This window comes from Hippopotamus amphibius, chromosome 9 (genome assembly GCF_030028045.1).
Source record: "Hippopotamus amphibius kiboko isolate mHipAmp2 chromosome 9, mHipAmp2.hap2, whole genome shotgun sequence".
Lineage (NCBI taxonomy): Eukaryota > Metazoa > Chordata > Mammalia > Artiodactyla > Hippopotamidae > Hippopotamus > Hippopotamus amphibius.
In genome coordinates this window covers 28,481,798-28,502,728 of record NC_080194.1, presented here as the reverse complement: position 1 = coordinate 28,502,728, position 20,931 = coordinate 28,481,798, and the positions used below count along the sequence as shown (strand labels likewise).

The window sequence follows — 20,931 nt, the reverse complement described above, 5'->3', positions numbered from 1 at the left end:
GAAACCAAGTGAAGAAAGATGAATGACAGATTAAGAAAACTCTGTTAGAGTAAGAATAAGGTCATAGAACTCCGTAATTCCTGGCCTACGTAAAAATGAACAGACAATACTCCAAAGTGATGAAAAGTATTATTTCATTGTGTCTGGTCAAAGATTTAGGTGCTCTATAGTACCATCTCCCAACAAAATTGAGATGGGCCACACCTGAAAACTGGCTCCCTGAACCACAGAACCTCAGTCTTCACCAGGGAAGAAACCTGTACTTCTAAGTGCCAATAAAAATGTCAGTGTCACTGTGCTCTCCGTGCACTTTCCTCATGGAAGACAGTGAGTATATTTCTGGTTTTTAGTCCTCTTATTCCTCCTTTCCTGCTCCTGCTCCTTCTCTTCCTTTTCTTTTTCCCTTCCCTTCCTTTCCTTCCCTGCTCTCCTCACACATGCACATACCAATCAGAGTTTATTTTAACACCTTGTCCCCAGGACTATCATTAAACATTAGTCTCTCCCACTGGTATGAAAAATTCGCCTTCTGAAAACTCTCTGAAGTGCTTCCTAATGTCTGATACTACCCATCTCTTAGTGCTCGTGATGCCAGGGATTTCTGAACTGCTTAGGATGGCCTCAAGCTATCATGAGAAGCCATGCCCAGTTCAGATGCTGCTATGAAATGTCTTCATGTCTTTTCAAGGGATTAGCGTCCTGGAAGAAATCCTGCCAGTAAAAGGGATAATAGCAAGATTCTTCCCCTCAAGCTAAAGGACTTTAGCTGGGACCCGAGATGGGTGAAGTATTGTGTTACTCTGAAGAGAAGAAATTAATCTTCCCTGACTGGTGGGAGGGATTCTGCCAAAGGAACAGCTAACGGGAAAACCAGTCCCCACTCTGTGATGACACAGTAAATAACCAGGCAACATTACTACTGAAGTGCTGACCTAACTCATAAATTGTACCCAGCCTCTGGGGAGCAATTTCTGCTGATTTGCTGCTTGTGCATTTAAAACAAACAAACAAAAAGGGAAGAGGAACGGATAGGCATTGATAGTGCTGTGGGTAAGTAAAGCTGGTCTTTTCCATCCAGACTTTCAAAAGACTTTATAATGGTTAATACCCAGACACAGGTTGGGCCTTGCCCAAGCAATTATTAATTTTACTCTAGATCTGTTTCAAATTATTGTTTAGTTTCCAAAACAGTTTAATTGCACCTTGATTTGGGGGTAAAAATATCCTCCTTTGTATGTTTGTCCTTTTTTTTTTTTTTTTTAATAAGAATGTTGTGAGGTGGATGAAACACAGAATTCTGTTGTTCATTGGAAAGTAGAGGGTTCTTTTATTTTAAAACTTTAAAATGGCACCTTGAAGTATTTGGATTGCTATGTGTTCAGTGACATAGGCTCTAACTGAATTTCAAAGTCCTCAACTATAACACATAATGAAGACTAACACTTCTTCTGATTTGCCAAGAAAATTGATATGGTGACTCCTAAGAAAGACCATAAAGATCCTGCATCTAACTCAGGCACACCTCTGGAAACACAAAGAGCAGCAGAAAAGAGCTAGGGAAAAGCCACTCACCCTCTGCATCTTCTGGCCGAGTGAGATCGATGACACCTGGGCCCAGCTTTCCATCTTCACTTGACTTTCCTGTTAACTGGGGCCCCAAATTTTCAAAGCGTGTTCTTTCCTAGAGGAAAGAATAATCAGAGGCTTATTCTAGCTTCCAAAGCAGCCACTTTTTCCTTCCAGTTTCTTTCTTTCTTAATGGACAAAAACTGAATTTACAAACATCATTTCTGACCAACTTGAGCTCAGAAAATCCTTCAGGATGACTCCACTAAAGCCTGTTTATGGCACTGATCATGCTGACAGTGCCTAAACCATAGTACCTATAAGGAAAGGAACTGTGTGACAGGAAACGTGCCGGGGCTGTACTGCACATCTTCCCTCTGTTGGATTTGCTCCAGTAATCTAAAAGGAATGCAATTGAAAGGTGTGAGCCAAAAGTGCAAAATTTGAAAGAGCTGTTTCCATTAAAATATACTGTTATTCAGTGGGAGAGGAATTTTCCCATTTAGAGATCATAGTTTGCACTGGTACTCCTGGAAAAATACAAATCAGACTTTTAGGCAAGAAGATTTCAAAAACAAGTATTTCAAAACAGGCAGACTAGATGATGGCATTGATACTATTATTTTGCCTGGGAGTTTGAACTGTAACTCCTGGTAAGTGAAAAGGAGGACAGCAATCCTAGCCAGCCCTGGAGTCAGGAAAGTTAAACACTCTTGCCATCACAGTAGGGAAACACAAAGATGTTTTACTTGTTAACCTGTTCTTCTAGGAGCAGGAGTCTGAAGCATCACAATGAGCTCTCCTCCTGTGGCTCTCTGGATCGCTAGCAGAGGGCTCACTGACCATCATTAACATGGTGTTCTTGTCTGCAGAAGCACAACACATGTCCCCTTCTCTCCTCCCTGCTACTCTCCAGACTCAAACTTGGCTTTGTGTTGTGCTTATGAATGAATGAAACCTTGTTGTTCATTACTATGAAACAATATTAAATGTCATGTCAGCTTGAATGTACAGACACAAAATAGCAGCTTCCAGCTCCGGGAATGGTTTCTGCATGTTATACTTAATGCATTATGCAGCAGTAGAGTGCTGATTGCTGTTCAGTCTATTGTTCAATGACCTAGTTCTGTACTGAGCATGTTCAGCATTAGATGGAAACACTCTGAGTGTTCTCTTCTGTAAGATGTTTAGAAACTTGGAAATATTTTTAAAGAGCAAACATACAATTACTTGATAGAGGCTGTGTCTCATTTGTACAGTCTCACTACATTTGTGCTTTCTAATATGATTATTTTTGAATATCATTATATTTCTATAATTAATTCCCATCAGTCAAATTGTGCAGGAAGTCTTCCAGTTCCCCTTCATCATGGAATATGTTGAAATCTGTGCTGGAAGAAAACACAGTATAAACCTTGCTTTAATCTAGCACCATTTCTGTGAAAGATTGCAACAAAATTATAAGCATGAATTTCCCCAACTGGGTAATACTAACTAGTTACAACAGCGGTATGTGGGGAAACCTCTGAAACACGACACTTATAAGAAACAGAGTGAAAATAAAAAGCAAATTAGGTATGGTTCCCCAATATCTTCTTATGCGACAGCACTGCTGCACAAGAACAAATTAAGCCAGATGCAGGCCATGACAAAAAGCAACCACAAGCCATACAGGAGTTTCACACATTGTGCAGGGGGAGGACAGCTGCTTTTAATCAGCCAATTTCTATTTTTGAGTAGTACTTTTGGTTGTCATGATGTAAAGAAAAAGAATTAAAGTGAAGATGGGTAGTACCAGGGAAAGCAAAATATTCAACCTTTGTTTTTATCACATTGTTTCGCATTTCAAATATTTGCATGTGAATGCTTTCCCTATGTTAAATGCAAAAGGAGTTTTGATGTGACACCTGCAATCTTCTTGGAAGAACAACCTTTAGCTGTATTTTCATGGGGGGAAAACAACTTTCTCTGAAAATCAACAGACCGTGCTACCTATCAATATGCATATTTCAAGTATCTTTCTACTCATTCATTCTCTTTGATTTTACCGGAAAATATTCTCAGTAAAAAAAAAAATAAAGTTCCTGAAAGAATATCAATATTTTGACAAGGAAGGAGAAGAGGGAAAATTACATGCCATGGTTTGTAAAATCCTAAGACAACAAAGCTTACATGATGATAATATCTTTTCTTTTATAAAAAATGAAGTGCACTCACAATTCAGTAGTATCAGCTTGTTTTTAATCATAACAAAAAACATTCAGAGCATTCAACAACACATTCACAGTGTCTTTGAAGTCATACATTTTTCTGACTTCATTGAAAAAAAAATTCTTCTGCAGAGATATTCTCCTTATAAAATATCAATATTATGACAGAGTAGAAGTCAAGGAAGAATATCCCATGAAACACTTGTTAAATAGGCAACAAATAAATCAATGATAAAAATTGTTTTGGGCAGTGGGCTGCATTTAATATTAAGCACTTGTGTTTGAGATTAAAGAAGGACCCTGCAAAGCCATGCCCTTTCATATAAATTTCTACCTAGTTTCCCAGAAGATTTCCTTCTCTTCTTCAAAGAATAGCTCAGAATATTTATTTGCAAGCCACATAACCATAAGATAAGAGGGTCTGATGTCTACAAGTTAGCTCTGGGCAGCTGAGCTAAGCAAAGATTTTACCAGTGAGGTTGAACATGAGCCTAGTAAATACAGGATGTGGACATGGGCACAGAGAGAAGTTCAAAGATACTTTAGTTTCAAGAGGCCCTCAACTTCTGGCCATTAAGTGCCAATGGGTATGCTCCGATATGGAAAACACAGACGGTGGGTGGCAAGCTCTTAACTCCAAGTTTTCCATGCACTTAAACTAGCTCTCACAAATTACATAGCTCCCAAGTAGATATTCTGGAGATATAAACAGAACACCTCAATGCTAATTTTAACCTCAACCCCCACCCCCAGGCACGAAAAAGTCCCAATCTTCATGATGACAGTGAAATGTGCATTTTACATGCAGCGAGGTGATCAGACACTTCCTTATGCATTGTCAGTCACAAACATGCAGGCAACATAAAAGTTATTGAAAAAAATTAAAGTCAGCTCTGCTGTGTTGTAGGACTGTTGGCTCTCTAAGTGCTTTGAAATTATGATGTATGAGGTAGATGTTGCATATTAAATAAAGATATTTAAATGATAAAGCCCCCTTTAGTGAGAGCTGATGAATGTTAAATGTTATAAGCCACAAGACGGTAGCATCCATCATCTTCACATATTATCAGAGTCAATGACAGGGCAGCCTCACTGATGACAGATAGACTGCTGCATTATTATCCCTTATTTCCAGAGTCACTGAACAAACCATTCAACTCCTCAGGCATTATTTTTAACTTCGCATTAAATTAGCAACTGTTCCCTCCCTACCATGGCAAGATTGATCAATTCTGTCTTTGCATCGGTGGAGAGACAGAATGAATTGGGGTAACTAAAAAAACAGAGGTTTGTTTTCAACTAGGAAAAAAAAATCAACTTCCTCTTACTGGCAACAAATGTAAAATTGTGAGATGGGAAAGGAACAGCAATGAAACAGTAAGCACACAATAATGGCTTTTCTCTGCACTTAGATAAAAGCTGAATTTTTGATGTGCACAGTATATTTTAATAAAATTTTATATACTATGTTTTATACACTTATTGGCTATTCCATAATAATGTGTGTGCTAACAGTAAAATTGCTCTTAAATTTATGTGTGTTATTTATATGTTCCCACGTAACAATGCTTTTTGTTGTAAAAAATATTCTGTTTATTAATGTAACTTTACAACCACTGCATCCAAGATCCGTGGTAAATTAATGACATTTTTATTATTTTATAGTGTCATTAAATTTTTACTGATCACTCCATCAAACAGAGGCAGTAAAGGCCATAATGTAAACTGGGACACTTAGATCAGGCAGCAGGAAGACATTCCATATAGTCTGAAGAAAACTGCTAGCAATAAATGATATTTATACCATCTTTAAGCATGTGAGAATACTTGGATAAGTTTGGCAAAACTGTTTCAGTAGTAGAGTGGATTGTGTACTTAAATAATAGTTTGCTTGCCAGCGAGACAAGCCTTTTTCAAACCATCTGCGAGATGACTGATTACAGCCATCTCCTAAAAAACAACACGTGAAAGGTAACGATGCACTGGGCACCCTCCCTCTGGATTTCCAAGACTGACCAACCCACACCACACCTCAAATGATTTCAACATAGTCCTCTTTCCCACAAACTGAAGTGGAAAACTGTACATGCTGAGAGAGGCTCTTTGTTTGTTGCCTTACAAACAAATATATTTCATTTGACAGGCAGACATGGCTGGACAATGATGTGATATATTTTATTCCAATGGTCTAAATGAGAGGTACTTTACCAACATGTATTCAAAGCTCTTTTCCAAAGAATGTCTGAATACGAGGTCATCCATAGCAGCCCAGAGGCCATAACTTATATTGCATTTAAAATGGGTAAAAAAACCTCATGTTATTTTCACATGCAAGTTACATTATAATTAGTACAGGCTACACTAGCTCTCAAATATTCTGTTCATAGAATATTTGTATATACATTTTATACAAATATTTTATAATATTTTATACAAATACATTCACATTTTATGTATATTATACTTCTATTTGCTATGATAGAACATAGCAAATAGAAAATTCTACACTCATGCAATCACAAATTTAGGACCACCTATCTCCTACATGGGGACTTTGGTATGAATAATTTTTAAGTAAATAAGAATTTTGTTGTTATGTCCTAAAATACATATTTAAATACTAAAGAATCTATAAAACTGTTCAAATTTGTAATAATAAGGAATTTTGCAGGGCAAATTCATGCTACAGTACTACCAGTCATGTTTCTGTGTACTCCTGAAGCAGTTTTCTAAGAGAAATAACAAACACATGCATTATGAATGGAAATTCTCTCAGGCCACCACAATACTGTGAGATATTACCTACCCTTAAAGTTTCTGCTATGTCTAAGTTGTTGAGTACGACCCAAATGAAGGTTTGCCTTTTCATCCCAGCTTCAAGCTTTAGTGTCTTTCCAATCCTGGAAAACTCTTTCTTAAAAGTAAAGACTTCCCTGCAAAAGCAGCTTTCCCTTTACACAACTCCCCTTCTCATTCTCTGTTTACATCAATACCAACTGGTAGGTACTATTTTTCTCACTGCTTTCCTTGCCCCTCTATGGCCAGTTAATCTTCCAGGCTTGCTGATTCTTCTGCAGAGCCTCTTGCACTGGTCCTTCCCCTCGATGCCCTCCCTCATCACCAACTACCCCAGGGTAGGCCCTCATCCCTGTACTCCTAGATCACTGCTGCACCTTCTCTCTGGTCTACCTGAACCCTGACACTGCCCTCCCATCTACTTTCACTCCTCCAAGGACTCCACTTCATGGCCTGATTTAAAACCTCCTATGGCTTTCTATTTTCTACTACACTTCATCCAGACTCCTCTAGCTGGAGGATTTTCAAGGTCCTTCATACACTGTTCCCCCATACATCTTTTTAAACTCAATTTCCTACAACTCTCTCATCATACATCCTCTGGTCAAGTACAATAATACCATGATAAGGCATGCTTCCTCTTCCCCATGCCCACCAGGATGATGCTTCCTTCTCTCTCCTTCCTTGCCAAGTTCTATTCATATTTTTCAAGTCCAAGTTGTCCATTACCTCTATAACCTCTCTGATCTATCTACTCTCTGATATACAAAAATTCCTAACCTTCCCTATATAATTAGTCCCTAGTTACATATTATTATTAAAGAATTGATATGTTCATGTGCACCTCCAACTCTCCCCCAACAACAAAAATCCCTTGGATTTTTCAAGCCAGGGATTGTGTCTTGCATCTTTCCTACATATCTTACACAGCATTAACTGCTAGTGTCCATAAATACTTGCAGGTTTTTATAAGCCCACAAAATCGATTAATCCACATAGATCAAAAGCACTCTGTACAAGTATGCCCAAAAGGAACAAGAACTACCAATTTTATAATATTTCAAGTTTGTGAAAGAGACTTTAGACTCAACACTCCAGATTGTATTGATGATGTCTATTTGGGCAATAATCATCAAAACAAGGAAATCCAGAAAAGTATCATAAATATTTTGTAAAAGAGGGGTGTGAGTCATTTTAGAAAAACACAATAGAATAATACAATTTAATTATATAACAATATGAAAAAGAGTTTTTTGAATCTGACTTGGAATTTCTGCAGCTTAACACCTGCATTTTTGCAAAGTCTTTGCAAAACACTGGCAAAAGAGGACAATACCCAACAAAAACGCTTGGCTTAAAAAGCAGTACACATTTAAAAATAAAAAAGTTTTTGTTTATTTTTACACAGGACAATGCTAAGTATAATGCTGAAAGAGAGTCTGTACCTTACTCTGAAAGACTTGCTCTAATTCCCAGCTCTGGACATATCTTGCCATGATGTGATTCTCACGAAATACTACTTAAGCACACACATTGTTTCTTTTCTATTAACTTAGCAAGCTATCACTTTATTAGCCTTTATTTTACATCCTTTATTATAAATTTAGTAATTTAATGAAGGATGGAAAATGTAAGCTTTACACTGGAAAGTAACCAATGAGGTCGCAGAGTCAGTCACAATAAAAAAGCCTCTGGCTGCGAGAAATGAGGTAATGAATCTCATTGTTAGATACCATTTTGTCAGCTAAAACTATTACTTTGTCTACGTTTTAATACACTCTTAACACCAAAACTGTGCTAGGACTCGTGAATCATTTAAGTCCTAAGTTTTCCACCTGTGTTTGCTTCTGTAGCACAAATACATGTATCGGAGTGGAAGCAGGAAAGAGTGTCATTTACCGATTGTATACTATGTAGAAGGCTCTTTCCAATGAGTATTTCCTTTAAGTTTCACACCAATACTACAAGGAAAAAATATTACTATTGCTGTCAGTTTTACAAGAGAAGAGGTGAGGCCCAAAAAGAATTTTTTATGTTTTAAGTCACTTAACCAAAATTTAGATAGGTATTTGGGCTGAGGTGAATTTAGAATAATAACTCTACAACTTAATTACTATGTGATCTCTCTGAGCTTGTCTCCTCATTTGTAAAATGGAATAGAAAATGCTCATGCCACAGGGTTGTGATGATTAAATAAGAGATTATACATGTGAGTGCTTTGCAAAAATAAAGCAGCTCATAAAATATCCACTTCTGTTAAAGATATTATTTAGTGTTTGCTAAATGTTTCAAAGCTAAACACTACTGAAGATGATGTCCTGATCTCAAGGCCAATATCCATTGTATGCTTTCCTTTCTGTCCTGGCTGCTAAGCATCTCAGAACTAAATTTAAATCTTAGCCTTAGTAAATATGTAGTACTTGCATTTTGTTTTCCTCCACTTATAAGCCCTCAAATGCTCCCCATCTTCTGCATGAGGAGAACCAAACTTCTCTGTGTAGCTCATATAACCTTACATGATCCAGCTCCTGTGCTCATCAGCTTTATGTCTTGCTCAATCTGGCTTATTGTTTCTATTCCAAGGAGACAGAATTTCTTGGAGTTTCCTGAACAAGCTATATTTTACGCCCTTGTATGTTTGCATACACCATTCCCTCTTCTAGAATGCCCTTCCTTTAGTCCATTCTAGGACTAATTAAAGCATTTCTTCTGGACAAAATCCTTTGTTGACTGCCCTCCACCAGATCCCCTGCTTTGTTCCAACATCACACCATGTTTACAGAAAAATGCATTATAATTACTGTTTTATGTATCTGTTTATGTCTCCCCAACTTACTTCTTAAGATACGGTGTCCACGTCTTAATAACTATATCATCAGTGCCTCTCATGATGTTGGCACATACTAGGCACTTTGGTTGCTAAATGCTGATAATGCTGTTAAAATTATTTTCTTCTCTTTTTTCATCTTAATTTTACTTTAAAATAAAATTAATTTTCAGATCTTTTTTGAAAACAGTAAGATATAGATAATTAAAAGGTAAATAAATACAAAGGAAGACATGTAAATTGGTTGAGCAACAGAATAATCTCTTGGTCAGGGTTGGCTTAGTGCTGAAATATAGGAAGTCTGCCTAGCCATTACTATTCAAAAGGACTCTGCAAAAATCTTCCCTAAAACGTCAACCACAACCATTTCCAAATATTTTTCTTACACACTCTTACATTGCTGAGCAATCCACATTAGCAATTCATTCTTGGAATTAATTCATAATGTCAATACTTTATGAGAATACAACAGAATAAATTATTAAACAAAAATCACGTTAATTTTGGTTTAATTCCTCTAGGGAAACAAGAATATTTCTAGGGAAGATAATCCAGATGAAACTACATGAACAGAGACATAAAGAATCTGATCAAGGGGGTTCTTTAGGTACTGTAATCCCAGACAAAATAATTTCACAAGAGTTTGGGAATTGCCAAGCTAAGCAAAGATAGCTGTTAAGGACTGAACTGTGTCCTCTTAAAATTCATGTGTTGAAGTCCTAACCTCTAGTACCTCAGAATGTGACTACGTTTGGAAATATGGCCTTTAAAGAGTTAATTAAATTAAAATGAGGTTACTGTAGCCTTGCAATATAGTCTGAAGTCAGGGAGCCTGATTCCTCTAGCTCCATTCTTCTTAAAATTGCTTTCACTATTCAAAGTCTTTTGTATTTCCACACAAAATGTAAAATTTTTTGTTCTAATTTTTTGAAAAAATGCCCTTGGTAATTTGATAGGGATTGCATTGAATCTATAGATTGCTTTGGGTAGCATAGTTATTTTCACAATACTGATTCTTCCAATCCAAGAACATGGTATATCTCCCCAACTGTTTGTGTCATCTTTGATTTCTTTCATCAGTATCTTACAGTTTTCTGAGTGCAGGTCTTTTGCCTCCTTAGGTAGATTTATTCCTAGGTATTTTATTCTTTTTGATGCGATGGTAAATGGGATTGTTTCCTTAATCTCTCTTTCTGATCTTTCATTGCTAGTGTATAGGAATGCAGAGATTTCTATGTATTAATTTTGTATCCTGCAACTTTACCAAATTCATTGATGAGCTCTAGTAGTTTTCCGGTAGCATCTTTAGGATTTTCTGTGTATAGTAACCTAAATGTCCATCAACAGAGGAATGGATAAAGAAGGTGTGGTACATATATACAATGGAATATTATTCAGCCATAAAAAGGAATGAAATAGTGCCATTTGCAGAGACTTGGATGGATCTAGAGACTGTCATACAGAGTAAAGTAAGTCAGAAAGAGAAAAACAAACATCGTATAGTATTGCTTACATATGGAATCTAGAAAAATGGTACAGATAAACTTATTTGCAAAGCAGAAATAGAGTCACAGATGTAGAGAACAAATTTATGGTTACCAATGGGAGAAGGGAGAGTGGGATGAATTGGGAGATTGGGACTGACATATATACACTACTATGTGTAAAATAGGTAACTAATGAGAACCTACTCTATAGCACAGGGAACTTTACTCAGTGCTCTGTGGTGACCTAAATGGGAAGGAAATCTGAGAAAGAGTGGATATATGTGTACATATAACTGATTCATTTTGCTGCACAGCAGAAACTAACACAACATTATATATCAACTATACTCCAATAAAAAGTAATAAAAAAATAAATTGTCAATAGAGCTAAGGCTGAAAAACTTTGAATTAGGACAGTTTTTGTTTTTGTTTTTGTTTTGTTTTGCTTTGTTTTTTTAACTCATCCAATAGGTATGTATTTGTGATCGTTCCCTTATAACCCTCGCAGTGGTACTTTTGAGAGTGAATTTTAAAAACTGTTTACAATATAGTTCAACATTTTCAATTCTGAATTCAAACTCACAGGAAAAATAAATAAACCTGTATTAAACTAAACTAAGGCAATTAGGGTGAGCCCTAATCCAATCTGACTAGCATCTTTATAAAAGGTGTAGATTAGGATATACAGAGAGACATCAGAGATGTGTGCTCACAGAAGGAAGACCATGTGAGGACAAACTCAGACGGTGGCCATCTTCAAGTAAAGGACAGAGACCTCAGGAGAAACCAATTCTTTCAGCACCTTGATCATGGACTCCAGAATTGTGAGGAAAAAAATCTGTGGTTTAAGCCGCATGGTCTGTGGTATTTTGTTATGGCAGCTCTAGCAAACTAACACAGTGGCAACTTCTGTCTCTTGTGTCATAAAAGGCTCTTATCACTGGCCAAAAAATATCACATAATAAGGCAACACATTTTAGATATGAGGTCCTACTAGCCTCAGAAACAATTATGTGGAAGCTTTTGCTATTAGGATCTAGTAGTAATCCTATCTATTGACAACTACAGCTAGCTAGCTAGCTAGCTAGGATTCTTTGAAAGAGAAAGTTTTCCCTTAAAGAGAGGAAAGACTTGCAAGGGCTAGGCAAAAGTTTTCAAAATGCCAGAGACTCATACTTGAGGCAAGACATGGAATCAATAAAGACTGACACAGCTGTTCAGATTACCTCTCAGGAGGCTGATACATGCCACTGGATTGTAAATTCCTTGGGGAAGGAAAGTGGCTCTTGATCCTCTCTATCTCCAGCTAGGACTGTATCCTATAAGCACAGAAGAAGCATGCAGCACATGCCTGCTGAAATGGACTAGTGTCTGCAGAACTTCTTGTGGATATGTTTTATGGGGCTTTCAAAAACATTCACAAATGATGTATGACAAGTTTCCCTCAGGACCTGAAGAGTACACCAAGCTAAGCAAGTTCTCTCTCCACACCCCTGGCAAGGACAGTATCCCGTATATCTCCTGTAACATACACTTAGACTCTTGTCACTGATCATCAGATAATAAATGATAAAGTAGCATTAACTCTGAAGATATGAAACCCTTTCAGGCTTGGGAGCCGTTGAGTTAAATTAGTTTCATCAGGATTATAGTGCAAATGCTTTCTGTCTCATTCATATGGTTCTAATATGGTTTTAACCAATTGCAAGGTTATTTATAAGTTTGCAACTCCCAAGTAGAGTTATAAAGTGCTCAGATTTAAGCAAATCCAGTTGTGTGGCAGCCCAACTCCTACTTATATGTGGTTTCCAACTTTTTATTCCTATACAGAGGCATGATACATATTTGTTCCTGAATATTCTCTGATTAACTATTTATTTCAGTAACAAGTTCACAAAAAGTTTCATTGTAAAATTATAAAAACTCCTATTAAAACTGAATACATGATATAAAAACTGGAGAATTTTATCTCCACTTAAATCACCAGCAAGACTTCATTATTCTAACATTTATCACATGAACAAAGAGTATCACCAAAAAATTAATGACCAGCTAAGCAAACGTCTTTGTTCAAAAAATTATCTTGGGAATTCTATTTGTTCAAATCTAGGTACTCAATTCCAGATACCTACTTAATTTACAATGTATACTTTTTAATATTGTTTAAGGAAACACAGGTGCAGTTTATTCAAGTTATTCAAAGCTACATAAACCAAGAAAAAATATTTTTTTCAGAAATATACCTTCTATTTCAATTTTAGCTGTGAAATTGATAAATTTGAAGATTTTTTTCCTCAGAAACATAAACACAAAAAATGGAAAAAATGTAAGGTATCCCACCATGTATTTGTTTTAACTTATGAGATATATAAATATATCACCTCTCCTAAGAGACTTTCCTATCATTTAAAGAAATACGTGTTCTACAAAAATAACACATACCTTAAAAAGAAAAAAAGGGGGCATGAGAAAGCCTTAGTGCTGGAAGGAAACATAAAGGCCTCTTCATTTGGAGAGCACAGAGACCTAGGAGGTTAGGATGCCTACCCCAAATCCTGTAGCTGACTGGTAACAGAGCCAGGACACACTACTTAGCCTCATACCAATTAGCCTACAGACTCCCAGTCTCCTCCTCCTTCCACTGAACTATTCTGCATCACATGTGCGCTTTACAAACAATGCTATTTCCTGACTATTTCACCTGCAGAATGAGGGAGCTGAACCAACTTATCTCTATGGTTTCTTCCAGCTCTGAAATCTTATAATTCTATGATACTCAACTTTTTTACTCCTTGAGACCCACACTGCAGCGCACATTAGTAAAATCACTTTGCTACATCATAAAAAATTTTGAGCAATTATTCATATTCTCAACAAAATCACTCAAAGATGATCCATTTGTCAAACAAGCCTACCAAATCATGGTCACACTTAGCCAGAAAGAATTTATTTGCTACTTCTGAAATTCCATCTCCACCTCAGGCAAAAGTGATAGAAGGGACCCAAAGGAAGGGAAAGGCAAAGGAAAGAGGCAAGTAAAATCAAGGGAAAACGTTTTATCTAAATTTGGTGCAAATATGTTCCTAGTTTGAGATTCATTATGGTGGCACTAGCACAGAACACAACCATTTTTGTCTGAATGCAAAGTAACATAAATACAAAAACTGCTAATACGAAGAGGGCCTCTCTTCAGAAAAAACTAACTCCTTGATGTCAAGATTTTGCATATTCTATTTTCTCCTCCTCTAGGAAATAGAAAGTACTAATAAAGTCATGTGAAGACACAAGTGACCTTTCAAATAAAGAATAAAAATAAACATAACCCAAGACTATGTCTGATTATTTATGAAAGAAGCTTTCTTTAAGATTAACTAAAATTAAAATTTAGAAACTATGTTTCATTTCATGAAAATTAAAATATTTTAAAATTGGAATTTTTAAAATGAGTTTAAAAGAAGAAGAAAATATTTAGAACCCTATTCAAAACAGTACTCCAACATGGCAACATTACAAAGGACAAAAGATAGTGTCCCAACTGTGGCAATATGTGTTAATTGTATGGTTTTCCAAAGATGTGGGAGAACTGATATCAATTACAGTATAATTACCATTACTTCCAACAGAGTTAACATGTAGTTACCACAAAATAACATACAATTAACTGGTGTCACACTGCACACCAGACTAAATAAGATACAAATTAAAAATTCCCAAATGTAGCCATAATACTCTTCTACCTCTTAAAAAAAAAAAAAAAAACTTTTCTCTGATAATGTCCCAGCTTTTTTCAAGAATCTCTTCAGAAAAAACTAACTCCTTGATATCAAGAGTAAATATTTCAAAGAGGAAAAAACCAAGTCGTGTAAGTTAGAAAGAATCATTTTCAGCTATACAATGAAAAGCTGCCTAGGGAGAGAGACGTAGCAGCAAAAATTTAATAATCTAAAGCCGTTGCAAATTAAATTAGAATTTTCCTCGTTTTTTTTCAGTTCCTGAAAATTAGAGAGTTATATTTTAAAACCAAGTTCAAGAACACTCTTAGTTTTTACAGATACCTAATATTTTTTAGTTATTTACCAAACACAGGACAGGCGCCTGCTTTAGCTTATCACTGCTGGAGACGGACACAGAAATGAGTGAGGCTTAGTCTAAGAAGAGAGCATACACAGATTTCTAGTTATTTGCCATGTGAAGTTGTAAATCATGTCTCATATCACATCTCTTATCAAGAGGTGAACTGAAGGGACAAAGAATGCTACAGTTCAGTCTGAAGAAGTAGAATTGCTCCTTGGAATGTCTCAAGTCAGCAACAATAACACAGGATGCCTCCACATGCTGCATTTGAGAAGGGCACGTGTGAGAACGTGTACATGCCAAATGCTCATCTAGGTTTAATTAGAAGAGAACTGTAAATGGCAGGGTGCAATGCTGTGAAGTTGATGAGAGGACAAAGGGAAAGTAGCTGGATTTTCAACACAGCTACAGTGTATCTGCTATATCTGTTTCAAACATCTGGGCTTCCAATTATTTATTGAACTCGTGTAAGAGTTATTTGGGAATACTGCAAACGATTATAGAACAGAAACACGCAAACTGCTCTGTAAAATATTTGCAGGATGGAACTCCTGCTAAAGTCTTGAACAAATGGGTGAAAACTGCTGTGAGACTGTTGTCTTTTATTAAATGTATGAAAACCATGAAGAGGTTAATATGCTAAGAATAAATTCTGTAAACAGCATATGCTATTAATATAACAGACAATATTTTATTAGAAACCTGTATTTTTCAAATTTTTGAAAACAGTTAATTTCCTATATCTGACTTTTTTTGTATCTAAATGCTTGCTTGAGATTAAATGAGGCCAAACACATTTGTAAAAAACTGCGCATCTTGTTTGAAGATTACATAAGCATATGAGTAGACCCACAAAGCTTTCAGGGCAGTTTGTCCACTGTGTAGTCAATATTTTCCCTTTTTCTCTGAATGTGGAGCTTAGAAATAGACATATTATTCTAGCACTCAGCTCCATCTTTTACTCTATGAAATTCATGACCCTTTTGTTAGGCTCTGAAGGAGAGCAAACTGGTTAGGAAGGATGACAACAGAACAATGATGGGTACATCATTATGCCATGTTATTTCCTCTTGTTCCCACATCACTGCTGCATTCCTCTGATTATTGCAGCCTCAAAAAATGTGCTGATCGCTGTGTGTGTTAGGTGACACTGCCAACCCCGAGAAGCTAATATCCCAGATAGACTACATTATGCATGTGATGTAAATGAGGTATGTGCTCGCCACATATCCACCGTTTGTCATCAGAGAGCCGGCAAACAGGGAGGATGGGTGCAGGGGCTTATTATTCCTTCTACTGTGCCCACAAACAGAAAAAAACAAAAACAAAAAACAATCAAAAAAAAAAAAGAAAAAACCAACAACAACGAAAAAAACCCACAAAAAACCCAAGCAAACAGCTGCCCTTGTCACAAACAAAATATTTTACATTTAAAGTATATTTGGGGTAGCACTTTTCATTTGTTGTTATATTAGAAAGAAAAAAAAAGGATTGTCATGTTCACATTCAGAAGCTAGACGCTGAAATACAATGTATTATAGATCATAATAGTGAGGGTACAGACCGCACCAACTTTATTTCTCAAAAACTCAGAAATCAATCTTTAGCTTTTTGTTTCAACAATTAAATATCAAGATAAATAATAGCATTGGAGCTGAATTTATGATTTAGTTAATAAATTAGAACTCAGTCTTATAATTCAAATTTGGGGATTAAATAGTAAGATATATACTGATTTCCTGGTCTAAAAGCAAGAGCTTCAATGTAATTAAACAGTCTTTCGGGTAGAATGAGGGATGGTGCTTAGACAACAGTTAAATTTTTTTAAATGAAAGTGACACCTCCCAGGGCTCTCTTACTGAACCATCAATAAACAAGCATACATTTCTTCTTAATGCTGGGGTACCTGCTCTCCCTGTTCCTTTCCATCACCGGCTTAGACAAGGACAAACCTAGAAAATCAACCAGAGCAGAATACAAGGCAGAGAGACTGTTCACTCAATCCCAAAGATTGTCTAATGAGAGTTAACTACAGTGATTTGCACAGTCTCAAGGAATTTAAAAAAACAGTTATTCACAGAACAAATAACTTCCCATGTGAACAGTATATTTAGCAGAGTTTTTAAATCTCTGTAGAATTTTTATTGGCACTTTCAGACCAATTAATAATGAGAAAAGATCATGAGTTTAACAATTATACAAGGTACAAAGTTTTAAGATTATAGCTCTTATTTGAAACTCTACTGTATATTCGACACAAAGGAGAGCACAACCTAAAAAAGGCTAAATCTTCTTTTAAATGATTAAGTAAAATATATTCACATTTATGATTCAAATTTTAGTTTTCCATAGCTGAAGTGACCAAGAGAATAGCAAAAAAAAAAAAAAGTTGCTGATAGGGCTTGGCCAGCCTTCTTGCCTACATCAGGACTCACATATTAAAATTTGTAATTTATATAAGGCCTCAAGTTGTGGACTGTATTCTCTTTTTGGTAATACGATATAAATAGCCAGATTATTAGATTTCTCAGACCAAACAAACAAGTCTTAACATAAATATAATCTATTTAGTTACTGTTTCGTTTGAAATATTAGTTTTCCCTTGAAGACCAGCTAATATATTTATAGCACTCATCCTCTGTACTTTAAGTTGTTTTAAAAATCATTATCCATTGTTTTAAACAACTATATGCTTTTCCTTCTGATAAATCAATTTGACTGTAAACTTCATTCTTTAGTATAGTTTCTACTTGAAGATAAATAAATATTAAATATTCCCTCAAACATCACCTCTAGACAATTTTTATCTAATTAAGTTACCTTTTAAAATTATATTTATAGAAATGATTCTGGAAAATCAGTTTATACAAAGCTAGATGAAATTCATTGTGATCTTGCTGTATTGTGCTGGTCAGTAAACTCATCTACATTTAGCTACTTCTTATTTCTCAGCTAATTCTTTCAGAAAAAAATAAATGCTCCTATAAACTCCAGAGATCTTTGGTACAACAGACCTGATTTACTTCAAATAGACTTCATTTCCTTTCTGCATCCTCTCCTTCCCACCACCACCCACAAAGATGATAAACAAAAAATTGTTTTATTTATGGAATAAAAGTGATGACATGCTACTTATTTATGCTATCAGCCTAAGGCAGCTTTGAGCCTAACCCATTCCAACAAAACAGGAGGCAGAAGGCACACAGCTTAAAACTACCATTCAAAGTGGAAATCACTGACTGATTTACCCTGCTCTTCACACAATAAGTATGGCCTGTATTCAGCCTTGGTGACCACCAGGATCTTAGTTGTAGAGTCTTTTTACACACTTATTTCATTTGTAAGGCATGATCATCCTAATTTTACAGAATATACCAAGGCTCAGTAACATTAGAGACTTCCCAGAGATCGCACAGATAATGAGAGTCAGAGGTCGGCCTAAAAGACAGGTTTTCAGATTTAAAACCCAACCTGAATATCTTCTACTCTTTTGTACAGCTTAACTTGAGACAACCCAGTTTTAGGTACAGGTAATGAAATCAAGAAGATCAGGATCCACGCTGCCTTCTAAAGCCTTGTTAAGTCAGTAACTATCTTATAAACTTAACTTTCTAGAGTTTTCAGGTCTAAGACTCTACTGCATTGTCATTTTAATAAATAAAATTAGCTTTAGGTTCTGAATAAACTTGTACTGATTATCTCTCAGTCCCCCTAGACGATGCTACCTTCTTCATGTATGGTCAATTCTTAGGCAGAGTCTTAGAGGCCCTATGGTTGAAGGTGCATGCTCAGGAACTCTTGTTACACCAGAGTAGCCAAGGGAGACGCAGGTATTACACACCAGAGCCCTGCCACAGAAGAATGCAGAGACAGCAGCTAGCCCTGTAACTATAAGAGCTTGGAGAAAAATCTTCATCAGTGGTCAGAGACTGCACCCTAACTGCAGTAGGCTGCAAGATTGCAGTAACAGTGGGAGATGAGATATGAAAGAAGGAAGGAAGAAGGAAGGGAAGGAGGGAAGGAAAAGGAGGAAGAAGAGGGAAGGAATCGGGCAGTGGAGAGAGACTGGGAGGCAGGCTAAAAAGGAGGTTAGGGAAAGAGAAAGGAAAGGACAGAAATACACTCTCATACATATAAGGAGGCAGAGACAGAAAAGTACAGGCTGTGGGAAACTGATCAACAACTTCCAAAACAGAAGACAGAAAAGAAAGGCAGAGTAACTGAGACAGGAGAAAAAGAAGACTTCAAAATTCTTCTTACTACAGTCTAGTAAGAAGCAACTCTCCTACAATGTGAATTTCCTCTGTCTGAGGAAGACCAGACACACAAAAGCGTAGACAGACTCAGATGAAAATAAATCTTTATCCCCATAAGAGTAGCTATTTCTTCCAAAGTCTGGTCTCTAGCCACAAGCAATCAGTGAACAATGATTGAGCATTTTAGGCTCAGTGTTAGGGAGACAACGAAGAGTAAGGCATGGACTCTTCCTTCAAGTTACCAATAATAGTAACCTCACAGTGAGGTATGGTGGGAAGTATAGAATTTATATAGAGAAGAGCTGATATTTGAACCTGAAGTTACCTTCATGATTCTCAGTGGCTTTTGATTTTTTGTTTTTTAATCTGCAATGGAGGATGACAATAATCTCTATCTCATAAATGAGATTTTTATATAAAAGTATTTATCATCTATAAATGCCTATAAATTAATGTTAACTATTTCAAGCTTTAATTTGGATTTACAATCCTATACCAACCTGAGGTTTCTCCCACTGAGAAGAGAATCATATAGCATTTGCTTCTATAGTTTTTATGTAACAAACAGGTTGACTTTCTGAAAGCTTATTTATACGGAGAAATACACTCAGTTTACCTCAGCCACCACCACCATCATTAGTACTCATCCCCATCCCACCCCGTCTCTCATACACAGACACACATACACGCACACACACACACTCTGGGCTACATTTCTTAGCCAGGCATTCAAGCCTTCTAGCATCTGAACCCTGCTCCCTCTCTAATCCAGAGCCCACTCCTCTTCTGAATGAACTGTTCATCAGCCCTTGTTCCCCTTATGAGGCGGCCCATGCCCCATGCAGACTATGCGAGGACCCCATGTGCTGCTCACTCCTCTCTCCACACTCTACCCTTCCTGCCCTTTCTTTAGGCATTTCAAGTCTTTCCTGTTCCATAGAACCTCTCTTCCACCTCAGTCATTGAGTGGCAGTGTCTCTGATTTTCATGTGCTAATTTTAATTACCCTTGCAGCTCCTTTCACTTTGGACCCCACATTGTCAGGTTTCTTTTTATGTATCTGTCTTATATCCCAAATCAGATTATATTTTCCTTTCAAGGCAGAAAGGGACTAGTCAATATTTCTCTAAATCCTAAGCATCTACCATAAGCCACACACATCTAATGGTGAGCACATCTGACCTAATGTCTTGTTCTGTCATATGGTTGCAAACGACAGCAGGGGAGCCAGAATAATATTTGTCAGCATAGATCTTACTTCATGTACAGTCTCCTATTTAATTTTTCCACAGTCTTATATGGTATATTCATTATTTCTACCTTCCAAGGGAGTACACAAAGGTACAGAGAAGTAACAGGTGACCCAGATAGTTACACATGTGGTTTTGAAGTGAGAAGATCATAGTCTGTGAAGCTGAGTTTTGGACCTGGATATGACTGATTTCAGAGAGCCCTATTCCTTCTTCCATTACCAGTGTTCTGCCTAGGCCTGGGGACATCACTTTATGACAACCAAATTAATGGTCTAGAATAAGAAAGATTATTAAACTTGTTGCTAACCTCCCTTTTATGAGTGTTGTTAAAATTGGAGAATTCATCTTCTTAAAAAAATAGAAAGTTCTTGATAAGCCGATCTGATTTTTAATACAAGCTCACTAAAATGTTTCTTTAGAGAAGATGCTTGCCTCTTTGTCCCCATTTTACAGATGGAAAAA

At 36.5% G+C, this 20,931-nt stretch overlaps 1 protein-coding gene across 19 annotated transcripts in view; it reads right to left on the bottom strand.

Annotated features, from left to right (window-relative positions):
- Positions 1-20,931, bottom strand: part of SOX6 (SRY-box transcription factor 6) — a 636,025-nt gene that overhangs the window by 40,755 nt on the left and 574,339 nt on the right. For all 19 annotated transcript variants that reach the window (XM_057748518.1, XM_057748517.1, XM_057748515.1 and 16 more), the window contains one exon: positions 1,573-1,681. In XM_057748518.1, the coding sequence (XP_057604501.1) occupies positions 1,573-1,681 (109 nt within the window). The remainder of the gene's footprint in view (positions 1-1,572; positions 1,682-20,931) is intronic.